The 25,418-nt window shown below is 37.4% G+C and overlaps 1 protein-coding gene across 3 annotated transcripts in view; it reads left to right on the top strand.

The window, feature by feature from the left end:
* Window positions 1-25,418, top strand: part of FAP (fibroblast activation protein alpha) — a 72,269-nt gene that overhangs the window by 21,777 nt on the left and 25,074 nt on the right. For all 3 annotated transcript variants that reach the window (XM_034654647.1, XM_002924863.4, XM_019805539.2), the window contains 10 exons: window positions 3,148-3,220; window positions 3,893-4,013; window positions 4,916-5,070; window positions 7,055-7,158; window positions 9,308-9,443; window positions 12,637-12,681; window positions 18,637-18,741; window positions 18,840-18,910; window positions 20,712-20,765; window positions 22,716-22,840. In XM_034654647.1, the coding sequence (XP_034510538.1) occupies window positions 3,148-3,220; window positions 3,893-4,013; window positions 4,916-5,070; window positions 7,055-7,158; window positions 9,308-9,443; window positions 12,637-12,681; window positions 18,637-18,741; window positions 18,840-18,910; window positions 20,712-20,765; window positions 22,716-22,840 (989 nt within the window). The remainder of the gene's footprint in view (window positions 1-3,147; window positions 3,221-3,892; window positions 4,014-4,915; window positions 5,071-7,054; window positions 7,159-9,307; window positions 9,444-12,636; window positions 12,682-18,636; window positions 18,742-18,839; window positions 18,911-20,711; window positions 20,766-22,715; window positions 22,841-25,418) is intronic.

Here is a 25,418-nt window from a genome sequence, read left to right as displayed (position 1 = left end):
CATATGTACTGAAAGTACAAACCACAGGCGTGGGAATGATACGTTACTTTCAGGAGAGTAGATACTTCATTGGAAGGAAGCAGGAGGGAAGGAGATACAATATTAGTTGCACCTGAATACATACTCCATTAATTATTTTTAGATTAATTGCTCTTGAAATTGCAAAATGTAAGTATTTCTTAAATTTAGGTTGTAGATTGTCATCTATTACATTATTTTCTTTATTTATTTGTAATGTTTAACTATTTGAAATATTTGCAATTTAAAAGAAAAAAAAAGAGTGAGTATGTAGGCAAAAGACCTAGTGAAAGAATTCCTGACAGAAGAAATAACATGTAAAGGCCCGAAGTTAAGGGAGAGCCTGGAGTGTTCCAGAAACTCAAAGTAGGTCAGTTGAGTTGAAATTGGAGAAGGGCGTGCTGACTAGTGAGAGGTGGTATGAGGTGGGGAAGGAGACCGGCCAGGAAGCAGGGGCCAAATAATAATGAGGAAACCATTAAGAAGAGTTTAGATGTCGTTCTGATGACAATAGGGAATCACTGAAGGGTTTTAAATGGTAAATGACATGATCAGATTTACACTTTAGAAAAATCACTCTGACTAAGTATGGACAATGAATTGGTTTAGCTACTCATCTTAATGTGATATCCTATTGCTGTTATATAAAAGGGAAAAATAATTATATGGCTTGAAGAGGTATTGAAAAATTTTATGGTCTATTTCCTCTTTTGTTCAGCAAGAACACAAAAATTCAAAAAAAAATCTACTTGTTTTAAATGTTCAGAAAAGAATAGCTCTGATCTTAAAATGTCAAATTGAAAAAAAGGAACTCTACATAAAGTAGAATCTTACCTAATGTAGTCTGAGTCCTTCCCTTGTCTGTATCCACATCATCACCAAATTCAAAAAGTATTTATTGAACACCTACTATGTGAAAAGCATATATAAGAGAGAGACACATGAACTCAAGGCACTAACCCTACTCTCAAGAAAACTTGAAACTAGTGAAGTAAAAACCTTACTCTTTCAATACAATTTCTTAAGGCTTTAAACATTTCCTTATTTTTCTTTTAATCATTTTGAAATTCTTCACGTCCTATCCATGTTGAGGTTCAACAAATAAAACAGCATTGCAAAAGAAGATGATGATATTAATATTTTAATTATGGCTTGTATAAGCTTTATGGCCTAGAAAAATTTTAAATATTTAGGTTTTGTGCAGTGATATTAGTCATAGCACTGCTTACTCGCTTTCTTTCTTTCTTTTTCTTTCTTTCTTTCTTTCTTTCTTTCTTTCTTTCTTTCTTTCTTTCCTTTTTTCTTTCTTTCTTTTCTGCACAACTATCTAATTTCCAGATTGTTGGTTTTTGGTTTTTTTTTTTTTTTTTTTGGTCAGGTAAATATAGCATAATTTAGGAAGTGAGGGATGACAAATATGTTGAGATTCAAGGCAAGACCAAATACCACTAATTCCAAGTTTTCTATGTGCCTCTGAAGAGTCTATAAAAATCTACCACAGAGCAAGTGAAGATACTTCTGGTTTCTAGCATGGGAAGGAGTACCGAGGAGATGACAGCCTTTGTAAGCAGCCTCCTCCACTTTCTCTCGTAGTGTTAGTTATTTAGAAAACAGAAAATGGCAGCTGTGGTGACTTGCCAGTCATGAAGAGACTGTGTACTGAGATTTTCAGCTTGGTGCTGTCTGCATGCTTGGATAGATGATTCCACAGCATATGGAAACCTAAGATAGTGTTACAATGTCAAGGTAGTGTGAACCCTGGCTTGACACAGAACTGTACCCAGATGAAGAAGGTTTTCTTTTCCGGATCATTCCTTTGCCTGTGCCCTCATGTCTTTTAATATACTCTGGCCCTTCCCGGCACCTGCTGCTCATAAACCATCCTCTGGCAGGCAGGATTCTCACTGCAGCACTGGTGGCCTCTCTCTCCCAGGGGCATTACTCTTTCCCCCATCAGAACTGACCTGCCCATGTTCCCTCGTGGTTTGCTAGGCCTCAGGCTCTGTGACTGAAGAAGTTACATCCAAGTAATGTGGGTTACAAGCCTTTGCATGAGGATGAGAAAAGTAGAAATGTCAGGCATATGTTAGATCCAGGTTAAAGTTAGCTATTGGAGGGGGAAGCCAAAGAGTCTTTCTTCAGAGTCCTCAATTTATACATTGGAGGCAGATCTGGTTTTGTTTCTCTACAAAAGCATTCTTAACAAAACCATTGATGCAATCTTCAAGAAGATAATAGGCAAAACTTAAGCACAGCAGCCTATGACTCTGTAGCACGTGTAAAAATCTGAGCACATTCTTGCTGAAGAACTACAAAAGCTCCACAGTGCAAGTTAGTCAATCGAGTATTTGCAGGGCGACTCTAGGAATCAAAGTGAGATTTTGGGCCAATAAGATATTTGAAATTTCCCCATGGGTGGAGAACTTTGCAAGCTTAAGGCATACTGCCCAGTGTATGATCTGTTTTTCAGTTTAGCTTGAGATCAGATGTTCCTTTCCTTTTCTGATTTCAAGTCAGATCCCTGGGGAGATTGTCAAATGGCATCTTATTTTCAAAATTTGAAATGCATATGCATTCACAGAGATGGGGGTTGTAAATGAGAATGTGGAAGAGTACATATTAAACTTCAGCACAATTATAGCATTTGAGAGCTGGAAGGCACTTCATCGACCATCTCAGCCTGATGTGTACAAATTTTACAGTCCTGAGGGTTAAGAGACTTGAGTTTAGTTAGGGGTCTGCCAAGAACCAGCGATGTGATTTTAAAAAGTCATATCCCTCAAACCTCACGTTCCTTTTTTATAAAACGAGGGGGTTCCATTAGATAATTTCTAGAAACAGTACCACTTTCACAGCCTATAAATCTTTAATAAATCTTTAATTCACCTCAATATAGAGGTCATAAAACTGAGACCCAGAGAAGTTAAGTGACTTAAGTAACTAGTAAAGAACCCCAACTACTACTCAATGTGTCTAGTGCCATTGTTACCACCTTCTTTCTGTTAGGTTTCAAGAAGCAGAGGATGATCTTTCATTGTTATTGTTTACTTTTTTCTGTTTACAGAGATGTTTTTTTCATTGAACAGCAAGGTTTATTATTATTTTTTCTTTCTTTTTTTTTCCTTCTAGAGAGTTTATAAGAAGAAATGAGCTTCCTCGTCCAATTCAGTATTTATGCTGGTCGCCTGTTGGGAGTAAATTAGTAAGTGTTTAAATTATAGAAGTGTTTAATCATTTAAATAAAAGAGGAGCCATTTGATTTTGGCCTTTGTTAAATTTCCCTGCCTGAAAGGAAAAAAAAAAATTCATGACTATTTTAGTGGTTAAAAACGGGAAGAGTTTTGATAAATTGAAACTCATCTGAGAATTCCGCAAAATCTCAAGCTCATGGATAGACTTCTTTAAATATCGCAGTCAAAAACTTTATCCTCATACTCAGCCAGAATGCGTTGTGCCAGAAAGCTGAGGAAAAATATGGTTTTCACAAGTTTCCCAGACTAGCTTCAGACAACATGAAATTTTGTCCAAGCTCTTATTTAAGGACTCTAAATAAAGATTAGATCTGGCTAGCTATTAATATTCAAAGATTTATTTGACTTTCTGTTAATATACACAATTATTTATTTGGGTAATAAAACTACAAATACAATAGTAAACTCTATGCTTTATTTGATACAGACTTTAAAAATCATAATTGTTGTTTATGTGAGTTGGTTGGTTTTTTGACCTATTAAAATGATATTTTAGTTGTCTTTTTTGCATCTGGATTACCACTCATTTTGCAGGTATTAGGTAAATAGTTCATACAAATTTACAGACTTCATTGTATTTCTTATGGAATTCTCCTTATTAACTAACTTACCACCACTTCTAGGCATATGTCTATCAAAACAATATCTATCTGAAACAAAGACCAGAAGACCCACCTTTTCAAATAACATATAATGGAAAAGAAAATAAAATATTCAATGGAATCCCAGACTGGGTGTATGAAGGTAAGCTGTATTCTTTTTCTACTGTTGCTGTTTTAGGCTTTTAATTAAAAATAATTGCATATATTTAGTAAAATGGAGATGAGTGGTATGTTACTGAGATGAATGGTGGCATTTCTGAAAGCTGTTAGCAGGTTAGGAACAGGGTGTGCCTGTTCTGAAATAGCAAAATGTAATAATCTGCCTGGGAGAGTTTATTTTCATAAGCATTATAAAGTGGTAGTAATAATTTATATTTCAAGAAGTATATGGTCCTTAAATACAATGTTAGTACATTTCCTCAGGTTTCTTTTTTCTTGAGAAATAATCTTCTTCCAAAACGAAACAGCAGTCTACATAATTTTGCAAGGAAATATTCCTAGGCTTTGATGCTTTCGTGAATTGTGTCCTCTCTCTAGGTCATGTAGGATCCAGGACTCACCTGGATGTTAAAAGGTCTTGTCGTCCTTGCCTTTATTAAAAAATATACAACTGAATTGTTGTTGTTGTTGTTTTTAATATTCCTAGGATAAAAAGTCATCTTCCAACATTTATGTCACTCTGTAATATAATTACAGTTCCCCTTGTTTGGGCTACTTGAGGTGACTATGAAAACCAGAAGCTGCCCCAAAGGGAAAAGCTTACTTATTGTTGAAATGTTTAATTAATTTACTTAAATAATTATGTTTCTGATTTAATACCAGTTCCTAAGAAGACTGGTTGATGTTTGATATGAGGTATAAGGTTAAACTCTTTCTTTAAACTCAGATTGTCTTTTTTAATAACCAAATTTTGGGATATGTTACATCCACATTAAATAAATTATTTCAGTCAGTAAATGGCTAATACAATGTATTTTGAAGCATTTACAATGATCTTAAGAGTCAGTTATAACTGTAATTAATATGCTTGTATTTGTCTTTCAGAGGAAATGCTTGCTACAAAATATGCTCTCTGGTGGTCTCCTAATGGAAAATTTTTGGCATATGCAGAATTTAATGATACAGAGATACCAGTTATTGCCTATTCCTATTTTGGTGATGAACAATATCCTAGAACAATAAATATTCCATACCCAAAGGTATGTTGAGTACTTTTAGCAGATGCTTCCATTTCTCCGGTGTCAAAATGAGCAACCAATACCATGAATAGAGGTGGGATCAACAAGTTTGGAGAGCTTCTTATCCTTGTGCATTGTAAGGCAAACATTGTACTGTGCTCTATTATTTATGTGGACGTCTGTTGCTTTGGACATCTGGTTGTGCTGGATGAAGTAGTCTTTGCAAAATCCATCGCAGAATCTTTGAAAAACATATGGTCTAGATTATGGAGGAAAAACAAGCTTAACTTAATTTTAATTTTTCATATTTCATGCTCCAAATTCAGGGTAAAGTTCTGTTTTGCAATTCCCTCTTGAATTCTCATGTCAATGCAAACTAGAATGGAAAATACAAATGTTGAACTTGATGTTCCTGTCAGGTAGAAGCAGGCATGTGTTATGATCTTTTCTGGACATACAAGGTAGGTTAAGTTTGTGAGCCTAGTTTCTTCCTTGAGGAAATTAAACGTGGAGTGATCCCAAAGTTTCTTGTATAACCATTCTAGAATTCTCAGTGTACATACTTTTCATTCAGCCCCATGTCTGTAGTGGGAGAGCGGCAAGGTCATGGTGGAGAAGCACCATATCCCGATTTGATTTAGACAAAAAATCTGAAAGGGGATCAAATCATAAATCCTCCTCTCTCACAAGAAGTGGAAGTGATTTTAGAAAATACTTTGTTCTTTAGTCACTATAGTGTTTACTTGCCAAAGAGAACACTGTTACAGATGGATCCAGTGGGTCCCTATATGCGACAAAGATGGACAGATGTGCATATGCACAAGTGATTTTTGATGTGAGTCAAAGTGATTGTGGTAAGAGAAATAAAAATAGCAGATAGTCTAAAATTTATGTTAAAAGTCATCTGAGAAAAGGCAGTATATAGGAGATGCATGTTTAGGTAGGAGACCCCTCAATGGCTGGGTAAAAAGTCTGAAAGCTGGAGATATTTGGAAGCAAGCAGTGTGGTACCTGGGGCCCAAGATGTGAAAGAACTTGGGTCTTTAGGAGGGTAGAAGGGAGCAGGAAGAGACGGAGGAACCCAGTACTGAGGACTGACTGACGCTGGCAGAGAAGTTGGAACCCAGATTTTCACGTTTCCTTGAAGACCAAAGTTGTTGAAACATCTGATGTTAGACTGAGAGGTGAGACGACCTGAAAGAAGCCTAAAGGCCCAGCTAAATCTCACAGGGAAACAGGTCAGAGGAGGGCCTGGACAGTTCTTTAGGTAAATCCAAACAGCATGGAGTCATTTAAGGCTGTGAACCTAAACTTCCTGGACTTAAATTGTTTAACAATTATAAGACTCTCTTTTTCTGTGTTAAAATAACAGGAACTCTAAGAAGCTGTCTGGGTGTGAACTACACTGTCATGTAAATTTAGGGTGCATAATAGCACAGAAAGTACAAAACAAGAAAAGTGCAAATTCCACGGGCACTTTATTTGGAGGTGACATTTCCCTAATTTGGGGGAATGATAGCAGTAGTAATGTAACCAGCTAGGAGATTGAGTGATGATTGTCCTAGACCAAATTACAGGGTGCAAGGCAAAGAGTATCTTTCATTATTTATTCTTTACACTCTCCTCCCCTCTACACTCCCTCTAGCACATGGAGAAATGATTATTATACTTATCCTAATAATAATAATAGGACATATCTGTTTTGAAAGTCAGAAAAGATAATGTCAATTATAGAACTGCATTTTCATATCTAAAATATTTTTTCCCTATGAATTAAAACTCCCTCATTAATCACTTAAACTATGTGTTTTTCACTCTGGTTGACACAATACTTGTAATTGCCGTGCAAGTAAAATTGAAATGAGATTCCTGGGCATGTTATAATTAGAATGTTTTCAATAGTAATATACTTTATATCATTAGCTTATAAAATTCCTAAAGTGTCTTTAATATGTTGGTGATAGAATTTTATGAGCTTATATATATCTCTCCAATTTTTTGGCAGGCTGGAGCTAAGAATCCTGTTGTTCGGTTATTTATTATTGATACTGCTTATCCTGAGCATGTAGGTCCCAGAGAAGTGCCAGTTCCAGCAATGATAGCTTCAAGGTATAGTAAACTCAGCTGCTTCCTATCTTAAACTGAATTTTAACACTGAAATTTCTTAATTGGGATTTACATTTCTTTTCTAGTGAGTTTATGTTGTGTATACTCAAAGCAAAAATAAATAAATAAAATTGGCATGCAAACCCAAATACACAACCAAATTTTAAAAAATCACAAATACATTTCTTATATTGATTTTAAAATATTAGCCTCTTTCACACAGATAAAGATGATCATAGCGATCAGTCTGAGGTTCCCTCAGATGAGTGAATGTAAACCTGGGATCAGTAGGCTAGTAGTTAAATTCCTATGTGTTCTCAGCATGGCTTCTCTCAACACAGGTCTGCTTTCTCTCCAGCCCAGCGTTTATACATCGTGCTTGATCACATATGCATGACAAACTAGAGAAGATAAGCCAACCCTCTCCAAATATTAGCATTTTTTTTTTTACTAGGATGCTGTCTATCCACAATTATCTGGTTGTCCAATTATCTGTTTGGGGTTAACTATGGGGTTAACTATAGGTAGACAGGGACGTGAGGTGGTCTCACTTCCCCAGCATGGTGCCCTATGTAGATATTGGCTGATTAGCCCTGATTATAGCAACCCTTCAGCCTTCCCTCAGTCCTCTGTGGTCATTCTGGTTGGAGAAGATAGAGGCAAGAGGTCCCCTACGCCCTGCCTGGTGGGCCTTCTTACTACCTCCTGAACCCTAGCAGGCCACGGCTTCACTTCTCTCCTACTGCCCCATGAAGGGGAGTTAGCCAGGGCCGAGCAATTGATCACTAACAGGGAAAAGAACCTCAGCAGAGACTTCTGCTGGGCCCTGCCAGGGTGAATCCACTCACGTATAATTGAAAATGGCTTTATTTTTTGGATGATCCATTACTCCCCCAACCCCAATCTAGTTGATTAAAACTCGACTAAATATATCTTTTTTTTTTTCTTTTGAAGTGTCATTCTCCTTAAGAGGCAAATGGAATGATAGAAAGGGTACTGTAGAAGGAGTCAAGAGGCTTGCTGGGGCATCTATAAAATATTAAGAATTTAATAGGAAGAGCTAACATTTTCTCAGTACCACCATGGAGCAGGCAGAATTCTCAAGAACCTTAAGCACTCTCCACAAACTCTATAGCAAGCTTTGAGTTTGGTAATATTATTATTCCCATTTTATATAGAAACAGAGGCACAGATATGTTAAGTAAGTAGCCTTAAATAGTATAACTAGTAGGAGGTAAAAGCAGAATCTGAGCCAGAGACCCTTCCAGTTCTGGAATTTCTTTTAAACATCAATGTCCAAAATTCTGTGGTTTATTTACATCGATGCTCTCTATCTGCGGCTTCATCCTCAGAGCCGAGTAATAATTGTTGCCATTCAGTGACACCAACTACGTGCCAAGCATCATTTGGGTTCCTTAGTATACATCACCTCTGATTATTAGGGTAAACCTGAATTTCAACCCCTGATCATGGTCACAGTTAAAACCCAGCTTCCAACACAAGCCTGCCTGGAGAGAAAGATGGGCATTTACCACACTGGGCATTCTCTCAACTAGTTAAAAAGTGAAACATTGAGTTTACCTGCAAAAAATCACCAGTTTAATGCGTTTTCCCTCTAGATTGACCAATAGCTTTGGCCTCATGTCTTAAAATGTTTCTTAAGATGTAAAAATCCAAAATGAGAAGAAACCCAAGCATAAAATAATTCCATTTAGATGAATGAGCTCCCTTATAGATGTTCTTTAAAAATCAGCAAGTATGGGGTGCCCGGGTGGTTCAGTAGGTTAAGCACCTGACTCTTGATTTTGGCTCCGGTCATGATCTCAGGGTCATGACTTGGAGCCCCACATCAAGCTCTGCACTGGGTGTGGAGCCTGCTTAAGATTCTCTCTCTCCATCTCCCTTTGCCCCCTCCCCTGCCCTGGGCTCATGTGCACTCTCTCTCTTAAAAAGAAAAAATTAATAAAATAAATAAAATAAAATTCAGCAGGTATATTTAAGCCTTCTCTGTAGAGAAGGGAAAATTTTACCTTCCTTATCTATGGAATACATATTTCATAATAATAAAATACATCCTTTAGAAAGGAGAACTTAAATTATTTGATGTGATACTGGTTTATGATTGTGACTCCCTGTTTTGCTTTATTTGCAGTGATTATTACTTCAGTTGGCTCACATGGGTTACTGATGAACGAATATGTTTGCAGTGGCTAAAAAGAATCCAGAATGTTTCAGTTCTGTCTATATGTGATTTCAGGGAAGGCTGGCAGACATGGGATTGTCCAAAGGTAGGTTATATTAAAACCACAGAGGTGTATTTCTGAAGATGAAAGTATATGAGGGGGGACTTATCTGTAGCTAACATTTTGTATTATAAGGCCAGAATTACGGCATTCAACTCTTGATTGCTTTGCAAAAAACTCCCTCTTCACTCACAGTCCACTATTTTTATTAAATAAGTAAGATACCCCTTGTTTTCTTGAATGACTTTAGCACTGAGACTGCATGGAGAGAAAGACTAACTGAAACAATGTAACATTGGAGAAATAAGGCGTCTGGTTCGGAGTTAGGACGGAGATCTATCCTTTTGAGATAATAGGATTGGCAGTCAAAAAAACCAAAATAAGGAGGGTGAAAAAATAAGATGGGTGTATTAGGGAAATAGATGTGTTCTATTAAAAAAAAAAAAGAAGAAGGAAAAAATGCAAATGGTGCTATGTTCTATTCAGTGTCAAAATTGAAAAATAAAAATTTCAAAGGAAATGGATATTGTCAAAAGAAAGCCAAATATTCCCATTTTAAAATTAACAGCAGATAATTGAGACTATGACATGAAATATCAGATCAAATTATCCTGCTCTCCTGTTATCTTGAGAGTACTACATACTGTGCTAATTTTAGGGAGAAAAAAACTTGAAAATTAGGCACAGTTTATTGTTGAGTTTTAATTGTTTCTATTGTTCAAATCCAAACATAATCTGTTAAATTAATGAGTTAGACAAGTACTTCAGCAATTTAAAAGCTTTAAAATGAGCCTGTTCATAAGTAATCATATTAAAGACTAAGAAATACAAAATGTTTTCTTTAAATAGGAAATTTGATGGATACATTTCATAAGACTTCTAATTATGAAGACATGTTTCATTAAACCAAATATAGAACAAACCTATTTTATAAAGTAAGAAAAAAAGCACAGAGCAATCAAAGTAAATCACTAAATTCCATCTCGAAATTAGGACACTATGTTTTGCAAGAAAAGAGTCATATGAATCTATTTGGAAATATATCAGGACTATAATAGTCAACATTACTCGGGCTAAAAATATTTTTTAAATCACTACCCTGTAAGAAGCTTGACTAATTTTGATGGAATATGCTAGAAGCTTATTTTTATCTTATTTATATTTTGATATACAAAACAGAAAGATTTTGGCTTTAATGCAGTAGCATAGGGGGGAGAAAAGAATAAACTTGATTGTGGTAGTTAATTAGAAACCATTCATCTGATAAATCAGCTTTGGAGGAATATATCTTCAACGTTTGTATTGAACCTAGGTATGACAAATTATTGCTTTAATTTTATTAGTTTAAAACTCTAAGATCAGTCATTTAGATACAATTTTTAGTTCTCAAACCTAGGCATTTAAAAACAGCAATTGCTTTGGAATCTGAAATTCTAATTTATCAAAATCAGGGACCACTTTAATCCAAACTGACAGAATATATAAGATGCTTATTCAAGGAGATGTGGAATTCCTTGGAATATAAGCTTTAGTTTTATGGCCCAAAACAGTGATTAAATTTAGAATACCAGGTTTAATTAACCTTAGGATTTCAAAACAACCTCTGTTTCAAAATAATTTGGTAAGTACATGGAACACATTTTCTGATTTAAGAACAACAAAACATTGAGTTAGACAGCAAATCTGTCCCTTAAGATTTATTATTCCCTTGATTTTTATGACAGTACTCGCTCTCATGGTTCTTTTTCTTCTTCACTGACTGTTCTTTTTGTTTCCAGCTCTTCTTTTCTGCTCTCAGGAAATCTTATTATTCTCCAAATTAATGTATTCGCAGGATAGGCTAACTGCTATAACAGCAATAAAAACTTTCCAGTAATTGAGTGGGTTAAGACAATAGAAATATTTGCACATTCATGTAACCACCTACTAGTGAGTCCAAGTGAGTGGGGAATGGTAAGGGGTGGGAGATGGGGTGCTCAGGTTGATGGCATTTCTGCTGTCTTATCTAGTGACTTCCAAGGTTAGTCCAAAGTCATTCAAACCTGACCACCAATATCCAGCTGGGGGATGGAAAAGGGAATGGAGAATCATACACAAGAGGTTTTTATAGGTTAGGCCTAGAAGTGGAATGAGTCACTTCTGCTCACACACCATTGGTTAGAACTTATAGGACTACATCTTATGGGAAGGAGGCCTGGGAAATGGAGCCCAGCTATAGTCCTAGCAAAAAGAGAAAATGATTGCTGATAATCTTATAGGCTTTGCCACAACTCTCAACTTACTATTTAGGTGATTTTTACCTATACCAGAGATTTTGGTTACCATTGGCCCCTCAAATTTATTCTGAGGATTTGAACTTTTAAGTATCTCTGGCTACATCTTCTCTGGTCTGTCCTCACTATCGATATCTAGATGTAGGCCTTTATCATCCTTTCCCCAAACATTACAATAGACTTCCAACTGATCTCTCCCCCTCCTTCTATCTTACTCACTTCTAATCCATTCTCTGTATTATGATCGCAATTATATTTTCGAAATTGTGATTTTGAAATCCTTCAAAGGATTTACCCAGAGGGGGTCCAAACTTCCTAGAGTGGCATCAGAATTTCTCCAGGATGTTTCTGATACCCCTGCATCTTTCATCATCTTCAACTCTTTTCAATAGTCACCCTCGGCTCAGCCTTATTGAACCACACCTGTGGCCTACTAAGCTGGCCTGGTCTTTGTGTTGTTCGTTTCACCTAGAATGTTCTTTCTCTATTTGTCTAGGAAAGCCTATTCATCCTTTTAAGCTTACTAAATTTTGTTCAATAAATGATGGATTGTATTATGCTAAAATATACACCAAAATAAGATCCAGTGCACATTTTAAAATTCCTACCTACTTAATAGGACTAAGAAAAAAAAATTAAACTCCACTGTAAAATGCTACGTGACACTAAGGGCTTGGGGTTTGTGCTGGGCTTCCACAGATGTAATAATTCCAGGCACTGCTTCATGGAAAATTAAACCAGAATTCTTAAAGGTTTGCAGAAAGATCCAGCTCTTACATTACTCATGTGGTTGCAATAGTGCTGATGTACAAGATTTTGAATATGGTCATCTTAAGGGTAAAGTTACTCAATTAGCGATAGTACAGTTTGAGTAGGCAGCACTTAACTGGTTCAAATGCCCAGATTATATTTAGGAAAAACTGTTCTCCTAACAGTATGCTTGATGTGATCTTTCTTTCTTTTAGACCCAGGAGCATATAGAAGAAAGCAGAACTGGATGGGCTGGTGGAGTATGATTTTGCTATCTTTTCCTTATATTTTAATGTCACTTGACAGATTCTCAGCTATCAAAGGACTATTTCAAATGTATCCAAACTGACCCTATTTGTTACATAGAAAAAATAACAAGGTAAAGAACAAAAACAAAGCCAAAAACAACAAAAGTGCTGATCCTTTCAGCAATTTTGTGTCAATTTCAATGTCTGTGTATTTAAAGTTCTGTTGAGAACATATCATATTCCTCATGTTCCAGCCTTAATTTTTAATTGACACTCTGCTATTCTTAATTAATATTCTTATTAAACAAATAAAATAAAGATTATTTTTCAAAAGGGATCACAATTCCTGATCAGCTTAAAATAATAATTATTAGCTATTTGAAGCCAGAAGAACCAAATACACTGGTGTTCTTAGTCATTTAAAGACAATCTACCTCTTATTAAATTTTATATAAACTGAAATGAATAAATGAAGTATATATTTTTTCCAGTTTTTAAGTGATATCAAATAGGAAAATGTATGTTTTGTTGTGGTTTGTGATCCCTTATATGTAGAGTTTTGGGGATAGATTTATTCTGTGATTTGTGAGAATTTTTAGTGTAAAAAATCATGTTTTACAAAATTATCAATTTTGTCTAATAACCCATATGAAGAATACACGACAGGACAGAGAATAAGTGAATGTTGTGTGAATGCTGCCACTTTTTACAAGTATATTGAATTCGACTAGCGTTTGGATTTAAACACACACACGCAGAGTTTTTCTGAGTGTCACATGCAAAGAAAAAGGAAACTCTTAGGACCTGATTTAACATATTAACCCCTGATACAAGGACAATAATGACTTCAGAGTCAATTGTAAGATGACAACTCATAAAAAATCGAAGTTAAGGTGGGTAGAAAGAAGGTAAATTGCAAAGTAGAAATCTTCAGTATTAAAAACTCTTTGCTGTACACTTTTCTGGATTTAACAATATTAGCTTACATGTATTTACTCTGTCTTCAGTTGAAGATATTTCAGTTTTATTCATTAACTTGAGAATAGTTATTACTTTATTAATTATATACATTAAGTTACATTCTAAAATAGCAAGGCAACAAGAATAGATGTGTAATTGAGAAAAAAATGGGAAAGTCTTATTTGAGTTCACTCTTTGCCACTGTACTAAATAACACAAGAGAAATCAGGAGTATTCAGTGAAAGGACGGGAATTTCTAAATTTTTGGAATGTTGGTCAATCGAAGCTCATCTTCCAAAAGGGTAATCCCTAGATCATTGCTTGAAAACTTGAAGAAAGGGGGAGTTAATCTATGAGTTCACTCCCATTGCAAAATTTCCAGTAAAGAATGAAGGCAAAGAAGAATTCTTGAAGACTTCCTTTGGTTGTATTCTCCATGATGATAACATAGCTGGAGTTACTACAGAATAACATGAATGATATGATTTTACAAATAGATAAACAATGATACCAACAGTCTTTTCAAAGACATGATTTTAGGAATCCACAAACATTTATTCTGAAAATGCTACCAGCGTTCAAAACACTCTGTAATATTTTAGAATGCATCTTTTGAAATCTCTTATTTATAAGCATCTTAGAGTCAACATTTGTACCTAATCAATTTTTACAATCTGTACAGCACCAACCTTGCAACCTCAGCAAAAATGAGCTGGATGAATGGATCAATTGATTAATTAATTGCCTTTTAAAGCCACAGAACATTGTTTTACATACCCTCAGTGGAGGCACATGCATATCCTTTGAGGGAAGATGAGATGCCCTACGTTAAATCAAAAATTATTTTTAAAAAATCATACCAAAATAAATCTAATCAACAATAGGTTATTTATCTGCAACATATGATTTTGTGCTAGATCATTTTAATTCCTGTTGCTCTGGAATTCTATTGGGAAAAATTACTTTTTCATGTACTCATCTCGATCTCTTAAAATTTATCCAATAATCAGTAAATTTTCTAAATACCAGAAGAGGTATCGTCGAAAAATCTTTGCACTGAGATCTTTTAAGAAGAAGTTCTTATTCTCCCAAGGCAGCTGCTTTGAAGTGGTCTTTCACAAAATTTTGACGTCTTTTGAAAGTCAGGCCATAACTTTATACGCTCATAACTCATACATCATAATATGCTGGATAGCGTCCTTTGACCTATAATCAAACCAATTGCTTAATAAAGCTATCCAGAAATAATCTAGAAATATGTATGTCTTTCAGACATTTGTTCAAGTAATATTTATGAAGTTTTTAGAGAAAGGGTACAGGCTAGTCATATTAGTATAAAATTAAAGAGCGATCTTAGAGAAGTTGTTCCTATAGAATTTATTAAGGAGATTTAAACTGAAAAACACTTGGAAACTGCCTGTGAATCACAGTGAGAGAGAATGACTTGCATAAAGCAATGCACTTGTTAGCTGCAGGGTAACAGTGATAGCTTTACTTATCGCTTTCTGTCCTCCAGCACGGGATGTTCAGGGTCTTAATTTGGGGCAAATAGCCTAACATCTGCTTTGGTATTTGATCAAAAAAATAACAACCACGAGTTCACTTCAAACAAATTTCTTCTTGCCCTGTGGAGAACAGACAAAAAGAGAAGACTTTAATCAAAGGATCCAGTAGTGAGGTAATAAAATTTGGAGAACAAGCACTGAAAGCACACAACTCAGAGTGCAAAGCCACATTTAAATTACTTTATAGGTAAGGAGTACACTACACCACCCTTAGTGTTGGCAAAATCCCTTTGTTCAGAAAAATGAGGGTTGTTTTGGGTTTGTATTTTAACTTTTAAGTAAGCCTTTATTTCCTTGTTTCACAAATAAAGCTGGCCGAATTTGGTTGCCAGAAAAATGAGTTTTCTACTCGATGCTTGGAAGTCTGTGTTTTTCACTGAATGTGGACTCTGTTTAGGCATCAGCCTCTGCTGAGTAGGACCTCAGCTTGTTCACCAACAATGGCAAGAAATTATGTGGTGGTAAATAATCTTACCTTCCAAGTAAAATATTTGAAATGGCTTTGCACGTAGAGGTGAGTAATTTATCAGAAAATCTAAGCACAATAAAGGGGCTGTGAAATAGCCTTGTTAAAACTGAGGACCCCCTAGTTATGGGTGCTTATCTAGGGTCCAGGCGTGACTTGCTGCCAGAAGCACTTAACTCAGGATGCATGATGGACTCGGCTCTGGGAAAGTGAAGGCGGAAATATTTCACACTCTCTTTAGCTCACCCAAGTTACCCGCTCATCTAAAGCAGCTGTCTTCAACGTGTGCAATAAAAGGGGTGAAGATAACAGTCTTTGCTTAGCAGAGATATGCTTCCTGTTCGCCTGATTCTGCTATAACACTCTGCCCTCTGATTTTTTTTCAATGAAAATGAAATTTTAAGTCTCGGTCTAGAACAAAACCTTTTTCACAGCTCCTTACTAACCGGAGGTGGGAGAAGAATATGTTTTTACTCTAGCATCTTAAAATATTTTGTGACCCTGGTTCCATTTTAGCGGTGAAGACAACGTAGCCCTGGTTTTCGTCTTTCACCCTGAGGAGTGAGAGGGAGGCATTGTAAAGTGGCTGCTAGTAAGCAGGTATATCATCATTTTTCTAAGCAGGCAAAGCTTCATTCTGAAATGAAAGAATGGCTTGTCATGATGACCTAGGCTAATGAAATTCCAGCCACAAAATTACAAGCCAGAATTACTTTTCCCTGGGTCTCTTTTTCACTCAGTTCACTCACAATTTCATTTAGAGGCATTAGTCTCAATACCCCAAACTCCACCACAGCTGTCTTCCGATTAATGAAACTAACAAATGAATCATGTAGAGACAGTAGTTTCTCCTTACTCCATTTTTCATCTGGTGAAAGCCATCCGTTCTGTGCCAGAGTGATTCAGACTTAGTTTCCTGGGACCGCCGCAACGAACTACCACAAACACAGTGGCTTCAAACAACAGAAATTCACTCTGCCACCATCCTGGAGGCTGTAAGTCCAAAGTCAAGGTGTCAGCAGGGTCCTGCTCCCTCTGAAGCCTCCAGGGAAGAGCTCTCTCTCTCATTCCTTCCAGCTACTAGGGGCTTTTGGCGGTCCTCGGGCTTCTTTGGCTCACAGTTGCATCTCTCCAATGTCTGCTTCACCATCACGTAGCCTTCTTTCCCGTGTTCCCTGGGTCTAGTGATAGCCTCTCTTCTGATGAGAACACCAGCTGGATTGGATTCAGGGCCCACCCTAATCCAATTCGATCACATCTCAATTCTTACCTTGATTATATCTGCAAATAGGGTCATTATCTTCCTCCCTTCAGGTGGCTAAAACAAAGTGCCATAGCCCGAGTGGCTTAGAGAAAAAAGAAGTTGATTTCTCACACTTCTGGAGGCTGGGAGTCTTAGCTCAGGGTGCCAGCCTGGTTGGGTTCTGGTGAGAGCTCTCTTCTGGGTTGCAGACCAACTTCTTGTATCCTCGCATGGTAGAGAATGGAGCAAGGGAAGCAAGCTCTCTGGTGATTCTTATAAGAGCATCAATCCTGTTCATGGGGGCTCTACCCATGTGATGTCATCTCATCCTAGTCACCTGCCAAAGCTCCCACCTCCTAATACCATCCTAGTGGGGGTTAGGGTTTCAAAATATGAATTTTGGGGGAGATAGAAACGTTCAGTCCATAATAGTCACCATTGGAAGTTCTGGGTTCAAATGGGAATTTTGGAGAATGCTATTCAGACCACTACAGACACCGTACCCAAATAAGTTACATTTTAATATCATGCAATCATAACTATTATTTTTTATCAAAAAGCATCAATTATCAGATCACACATGGAGCCATCACTAAAAAAGCCTACAGCAACTAAAAGATACTGGTAGTTTGGTTGTTGTCCCTTGGTCAGTTCTGAAGGAGTGGAACAACTTGTTGTTGTGGGGAAGCACTTCTGGTTAGAAGCACCTGGTTTGGGATTATCTGTGGGAATCTCTACTGGGCATGATGCTGAGCGGCTCTGTCCTCATGTAGCCATTTTACCACTTTGCCTTTCTTTTACAACCCAAAGACAGCAAAGCCAACAAATATAAGATAAGACTATTTTTTGTTTTTTTTTTTCAGTTGAAAGGAACGTTTTGGGTTTTTTTATTATAATAATAATATTATGTCCAGTTAATGGCTACTTTTTTTTTTTAATGGAGAAACTACTAGCTAAAATTTGGTATGAGAACATTTGTAGGGTTTTAGTTGTGTATACCATTCTGGATATAGAGGTGGGGCTGGAAATAGAGGTTTCCAGGGCACAGGAAAGCTGAGTGTCAGAGACTCCTTGGGTCATTCAGCAGTTCCCAGCAAGTGGCCAGTGGGGGCCCTGGGAAGAGGTCAGAGATAGGCAACGAGGCCTGCTTTGCTCCCTGAACTCAAGGAGTAACCTCCCACTTGCTTGTCCTGGGTAACATTTTTCCCTCAAGTCTAGAAGTTCTAGAAGTTTCTTTCCACCATGAAAAACCATGGCTAGAAGGCCATGATATTTTCATCTTTAAAATGTCTTCATTGAATCACTGGCATTAGGTGCTTGGCATCAGACAAATAAAAAATCAAAAGAACCATCAGCCTTCATGAGTCACACTTTGGTCAAATACCACATTTTGAAGTCTGACTTGGCTAAATACCAACACTCACCCGTGATTCTTTTCCCTCTATTTCAAACCACATTATTTCCAAGCATAGACAGTCAATCGAATTAAACATTATAAACACAGGGGTATGTAGCAGCAATTAAGCAGCAGTTGGAATGTGCAAATGCCTGTTGGAATCACTAGAAAAGCTGTCTAGAGGAAAGAATGGAATTTCAGATGTGAGTGATGGAAGGCAGGGGAGGCAAGGCATTCTGGTTCCTATCATCTTAACTACCCACTGCTTAAAAAAAAAAAAAATCTATAGTTTTAGTTTGGTTTGTCTTTGAACATAACCTCTGTTCATTTCTTTCAGTTCTTTGTTTCAACACCAGTTTTCAGCTATGATGCCATTTCATACTACAAAATATTTAGCGACAAGGATGGCTACAAACATATTCACTATATCAAAGACACTGTGGTATGTTCCTTCCAAGATTTATCTCCTCAAAGATCATTCACTTGAGGTTGCTCAAATAACGCTCAGCTTCACACAACATAATGTTTGTCTTTTTATAGGAAAATGCTATTCAAATTACAAGTGGCAAGTGGGAGGCCATAAATATATTCAGAGTAACACAGGATTCACTGTAAGTATTGCATGAAGCATGATGCACCATTCAGGTTTTAATTGGCACTGATGGACACACAAGTGATACTGTGCCACCTCTTCGTTAAGAGCGTTTTTGGTGACTTACTCTATAGGTTAGTTCAGATAGCTGTAGTTTCATTGAGATTGCACATTCTTTAAGAGCTAGTTAACATGATTTCTTTCAGGAAAGCATATTTAGTAAGTGGTCATGTCTCTTGATACTTGGTAGATAATTAACTAAAAGTATAAAATTTTTAAAATAGCAACTACTTCTAAACACAAATTTTACACTTCAGCACTCAAAGAAAGGAGCAAGCTTCCAAAGTCCATGAAGGGCAGCCCATAGATACAGACATTTGTGTGTGTGTGTGTGTGTGTGTGTGTGTGTGTGTGAGAGAGATTCACTGTTATATAAATTTAAGATCATTATCTATAACAGCTATCATTTTGTGAGCAATTACTTCCTACCACATACTGTGAAGTAGAAACAGAGGTAGGGGAAACCCAAAGGCAGGAGACCCAGCCATGGTCCTAATCGAGGCCTACAATGATGGGGACCTGAACTAGAACAGTGAAATACGGACTCTGGGAGGGAAAAGCTATACCTCCTTTTTCTTGTGTCCTTAGCACTTGGCATAGTGCCTGACACAGCCCTGGAATTCAGTAAATATTTGTTAAATGAATGAGAGGACGGGTACATGACCTTAAGGACAGATAGAGGACAAACAAGACAGCTGACTCCGTGACAGTGAAGGGAAAGGGGAAGGAAAGACCAAGTGGACTCAGGTGCCAGGATTAGATGAAGGCCACCGTGAAGCCTCTGATGGAACAGGAAACCTGCGGGGGGCTGCTTGGAAAAGATACAGAGTAGTTTATTCACTGGTAGTTTGAGACAATGTGGGGAAGGCAAGTGCAGGTGACTGTCCCCATGGTCAGAGTCACGTGAAGTTAGTCAAGGCACGTGGAAGGACGCCGGTTTAGAAGAACAGTCAATCCTAGGAGTGATTTGCACTCTCTTACCTTTTCTTTCTACTTGGGGATAACGAAGTGTTTATGGCAGTGAAGACATAGACCCACCTGGGCCACTGAACAGTCCTAAGAATTATAAATGGGTAACCGAACCTGACTTTCTACACTCCATTATGCTCTTCCAAAAAGAAAAAACAAAAAACAAAACAGTTACTTCGTGATATTCAGACGAACTCACAGAGGAGTGAAAATCATGCCACTAAATTGGATTTCCCACTTCATGGCTATATTAAGACAGGTTAGAACTGGGACCCAGATACTTAAGTAATGAGTATGTTCTCTTGTGACTTCTTTTGCATCTGGGTAAATTAACATGGCCCTTCAGAGTGCGGAAGCGTTTCTGGATTTATAACAACAAATTCACTTATTGTCAGAGCTTCTGTAAAATAAATTCAAAATGTCTTCGGAATCATGGACAGAATTAATATAGCATAGAGAAATCAGTAAACTGTCATGGGTAAGGAAGGGGGTGATATTAATCAATATCCTACCTTATTTTGTGTAACTCATAACCAATGAATCAATATACCTCTAATAAAAAAAGGAATATTCAGCATAATATAATCTTTCTCCTATGATTTAAAAGTCAGAGTAAGTACATAAAATTCAGAGTTATAAACAGCAATGATTTATCTATGTAAGTGCCAATTAATATAGTTTCATTAGGTGAACATTGGACTATATTGTTTATTCTATTAGTATTAGTACTAACAATTCTATCGCCATTTAGTTATCAATACTTATTTAATAACTTCTGAATCTATTTTCAGGTTTTATTCTAGCAATGAATTTGAAGGCTACCCTGGAAGAAGAAATATCTATAGGTAATTTATGTCAATATATTCTAATATTTTTATACATTAATATTTGAATGAAAATCTGTCAGAGGCCTTTAGATTTATAGAATATTTTTAGAGTCTGAAATGTAATAAAATTATTACATTTATATATATATGTATATATATGCATTTCATATAATAAAAATTATATATGAATCAAGGTAAAACATTCAGAGAATATTGTACACTGCATCAGTAAAAAATATACACTTCCCTGGGGCCCCTGGGTGGCTCAGCTGGTTAAGCACCCAACTCTTGGTTTTGGCTCAGGTCAGGATCTCAGGGTTGTGAGATCAAGCCCTGCCTCCGGCTTCAGGCTCAACAGGGAGTCTGCTTGAGTTTCTCTCTCTCACCCTCTCTCTCTGCCCCTCCTCCTGCACACATACTTTCTCTCTCTCTCTCTCTCTCTAAAAGTAAATAAATAAATCTTAAAAAAAATACGTACACCCCCCCCAAATATTAGCTAACTGAAAATGTTTTCAGAAAAAAAGTCAAGAAATTCTAATGCAGATATAAACTTGATACTAAATACTTCAACTAAATTTAGAGGTAATTGAGGACATTTATCCATTTAGCAGCCACTTATTAAGTCCCTACTGTATACCAGGCATTGTGGTTATTCCCATATCATGTGATTTCTTTTAATATTTTAATATCTATTAATATCTTAAATTAGTGTTTAAAATGGTCGAGTTGTCCCCTTGGTGATTGGAATGGTGCCCTCAACAGCCTTCACTGGATATGGAAGTAAAAATCATGGTCACCATGGGCTGGTAGTCTGCTATATGTCCTGCACATTTTTATCTACTTTACATATGTAATTTCATTTAATCCCCACAATTTCAGGAGGCAGGTGTTATATTTAGAGCCAGAATTTTGTACCTGGGCATGCCTATCTAACCCCCTTACTATTAACTGCTTACCTAACATTTCCAAGATGACACCAAAATGTGAACATGAATGTGAACTGTAACCAAGGAAATAAGGGATTTTCCCTCTGCTGCTCCCTCCTGGATCGTGACTTTTATCTATTGGAGAGACTCCCTCTGTGGTGTTAGCGATATCTCGGGCTCCCCTCTACCAGGCCCTCGGCAAGGTCAGGGGCAGCAGCAGAAGGAACAGGGCAGCAGCAGAAGGAACAGAGCAGCAGCAAATTATTTTACCAGCCACAACAGACTTTGACCCTGACCCTATCCTGCATCATACCATCTAGTCTGCCCCAAATGAGAATCTGATCCTGAGGGTTTGGGGTCAGGTCTGGGAGTCTGTATGTTAAAGCCAGCCACCCCATTCAGGAGCCATGCAGAAGGCTCTGGTGTGGAGAGGGTAGGTCCGACGTGGTAGGTACAGGTTGGCTTGTGTAGGAATGTGGTGGGGGGGGAGCATTCCCAGGAAGAACTTCTTTGACCCTAAACCTCCTTCAGAAAGGAATGAAAGGCACAGGAGACACTTAAAAACTATGGTTTTTATTTCCACTTTGCTTATGACTGATTTCCCCTTCCAGATATATGATAAGAACAGCGACCCCTTTCCTGGTGAGACTGCCAGACTCCCCTTGCATGTTTTGCATAGGAGTACAAAAAGAGAGATGGGAAGATGAAGAACCATGCATTGCCAAGCACTCTGTAAGATGTAAGGGATGAATGGCTATGGGAAGTGGTCACCTCACTCCCATTCAAGGTGTTAGATATTTCTCCCACCCCAGAGAAACCGAAGGGCTTCTCTCTCAAGGCTTGTGCCTCTTTAGGCAAAGATGATTGAAAATCAGGCTACATCAAAATACTGTAATTCCCCTTCACTTTAAATGATATTGGCAAGAGAAAAATAGAGTGGGTTTGATGTCAATATGTAAATTAGTCATTTTACATGGAGTAGTACATTTTGATAAATACAATCTCAAAATTTCAGCTTAGTTTTATTTTCATTTTCCTCTAGAATTAGCATTGGAAGCTATCCTCCAAGCAAAAAGTGCATTACTTGCCATCTAAGGAAAGAAAGGTGCCAATATTACACAGCAAGTTTCAGTGACTACGCCAAGTACTATGCACTTGTCTGCTATGGTAGGTAATGGACCCGACACGAGCTCAGCCACCCCACTGCCAATGTTGTCGTCCTCATCACCACCGTCCTCTGATCAGTCCTAAACCACAGGCTATTGAGCACTTGTTATCTATGGGGATCTTACCTATGTTATCTAATCTAACGCTTCTGGGGCAAAAAATGAAAGGAAGATAGGAGAGCATTTGTATCCCGATATTTTGCAGTTGAGGAACTAGGAAAACTTGCAGAAGGTCCACACTGCCGGTAAAGCGGCAGGGCCAGGGTGGAAGCAGGGATGTGTTGACGGTAAATCCTGAGCTCTTACCGACTGTGTGCAGCAGCAGTGAGATGTTGACGTTGTATGCAAACACCATCTACCCGCTATGACAGCAAGACTCCAGCAGTTATTGCAGAAAGCAGCATTCTTTGTTAAAATGGTTGCTGGACTTTGGCCCCATTTGCCTGGAGAAATGTCAAACTCTGCCAGCCAGGGGAAAGAATAATGTCCCAGAAAGCTAACTTCTTCCCTTGGAGGCCAATATTTCTTTGAACTCTATAGTTTCAGTGAGGATAGAAAGTCAACCTTTGTCACCTCGCATGTCTTTCCTAAATTTGGGAAACATAATATAAGTAATTCATTCAAATATTAAAAAGTCATAGGGAATAAAACATACCAAATACTTCCTGGTTTTTTAGGCTGTGTGTGCATTTAGTTAATAATTTCTATCCAAATAATTTTATTTTATGCATAACAGCTTATCTATATCTTGAACATATGACAAGCCATGAAACAGGTTAGGTTAGGCATCAGTAGATCAATGAAATATGTTGGGGTCTTGGTAGGCATCATGGAGATTTGGAAAATGGACTTGAGAAATATCTACTTTAACATTCTCTATCCCAGCCCCGTAATTAATCCCTGAGTTTCCCTGGTGAGGAACAGCAAACAGGGAATGTTATTACAAAATACATGCCACTCCACTGTTTCTGGTATCGACTCCCAGTGGAAGGCAACTCAGAGAACAAATGGAATCTTCTGCTGATGGAGATCCCTGACCAGTTGCAGAAGACCCCAGGTTCTTTCCTTCCCAGAAGGAAGGCTGCCCTGTCATGCCACTTTCCTCATCCCAATCCCCTGGCCCCAGAACCTGAGCCCTAGCTCAACTGACTGCAGACATGAATAAACATTTTAACCCAAATGCTCCCTTCAAGATGGCACAGGATGTCAGTTTGATACAATACTTTCACAAAATGTTGAGTCAGTGACATCTTTGAAAAGCCAAGAGATTGTCATTTATGACTGTATGTGCTGATCATGGTTATGGCACTTAAAGATGCATATTAAATGTCCTTCTCAAATTATATGCAGAATTTTCAACCCAAGCTATGTATTTGTGCAACATGTATTGAAAGCTTACATGCCAGGCATGTAGTATCATTGAATCAACTATACTGAGTCATCTGTTTGTCTTTCTCTCCTGAAGGCAGAGACTGCTTTCTTTTCATCTTTACATTCATAAGGCCAAGAAAAATGTCTACTGCATAATAATTATGCATAACACATAATTGTTGAATGAACATTTGTGGTAAAGAAGATCAAAACACTATTGCCTTTTGCAAAGCCTTACAAAAGACTTGTTCATATGCTGACATATTTACCCATAGAGACCTCAGTGATCCTACGCTTGCATACATTCATTTATAATTATATGCATTCTGCATTTGTGCAATGCCTCAACCCTTTTAGAAAGCACTCTACCACTTTTTATATCACTTTGTCTTCCTAATATTTGCTTGAGTCTGAGTGCCCACTGAAAAGATAAGGAAGCAAAGACTAAGCTCTCCTCAAAAGTTGGTGGAAGAGTCCTTTCTAGAACTTGAATCGCCTGACTTTTCCACACTCACTCTTGCTCGGCAGTATGGTAATTTCCCATTTAGCAAAAAATATACTGTGTGGGAAGCATCACATCGTCTGGTGTTTTTGAAGCTCCAGTAAAATGAGTCACTGAGCCATCATAAGAAAAACCTTGAAATCTTTCCCTTTAGGACTAAGAGTAAAGCCTCATTATGTAACTTCAAACTCTCCAAGAGATGGTGAGTAAATCCCAGATAATAGGATTAAATAGGTAAAAATCCTCTTCCTGACGCTGATGGAACAGAAGTCATGCCAAGGAGGGACTCCAGACAATTGATGCTTTTATGCCCCTGCGACCACATGCTCGGGCCATTTGTATCCAGGGCGGCCAGTCATTAGCCTGCCTCAGAATTTGGCCGGAGAAGATCTGCTAGCTGTCACTACTGGAGCTGCATACCACGGGAGTTCCGTAGGGTGGACGCTGGTTGGCTAAAGTCAGTTAATTCAGATTCGTGCTTCATTTCCTTACATTCTGACCCAAAACATAATATGTGTTTGTCCCTTCTAATAACTTTGAAGAAAAGCTGGTCAAAATGAAAATCTCTGAAATCAAATTCTATAAAATTTTGAAACTCCACACAATAAAGAACTATTTTTTGAGAGAGCCTAATAAATAAATGAATCTCCTCGCTCCCAAGTTAGCCTGAGGGGTCAGGAAGGAAATTAAAATATTGGCTTTATTA

This window comes from Ailuropoda melanoleuca, chromosome 2 (assembly GCF_002007445.2).
Source record: "Ailuropoda melanoleuca isolate Jingjing chromosome 2, ASM200744v2, whole genome shotgun sequence".
Taxonomy (NCBI): domain Eukaryota; kingdom Metazoa; phylum Chordata; class Mammalia; order Carnivora; family Ursidae; genus Ailuropoda; species Ailuropoda melanoleuca.
Note: the sequence above shows the minus strand (reverse complement) of the source record. Positions and strands in the feature narration are given on the sequence as shown.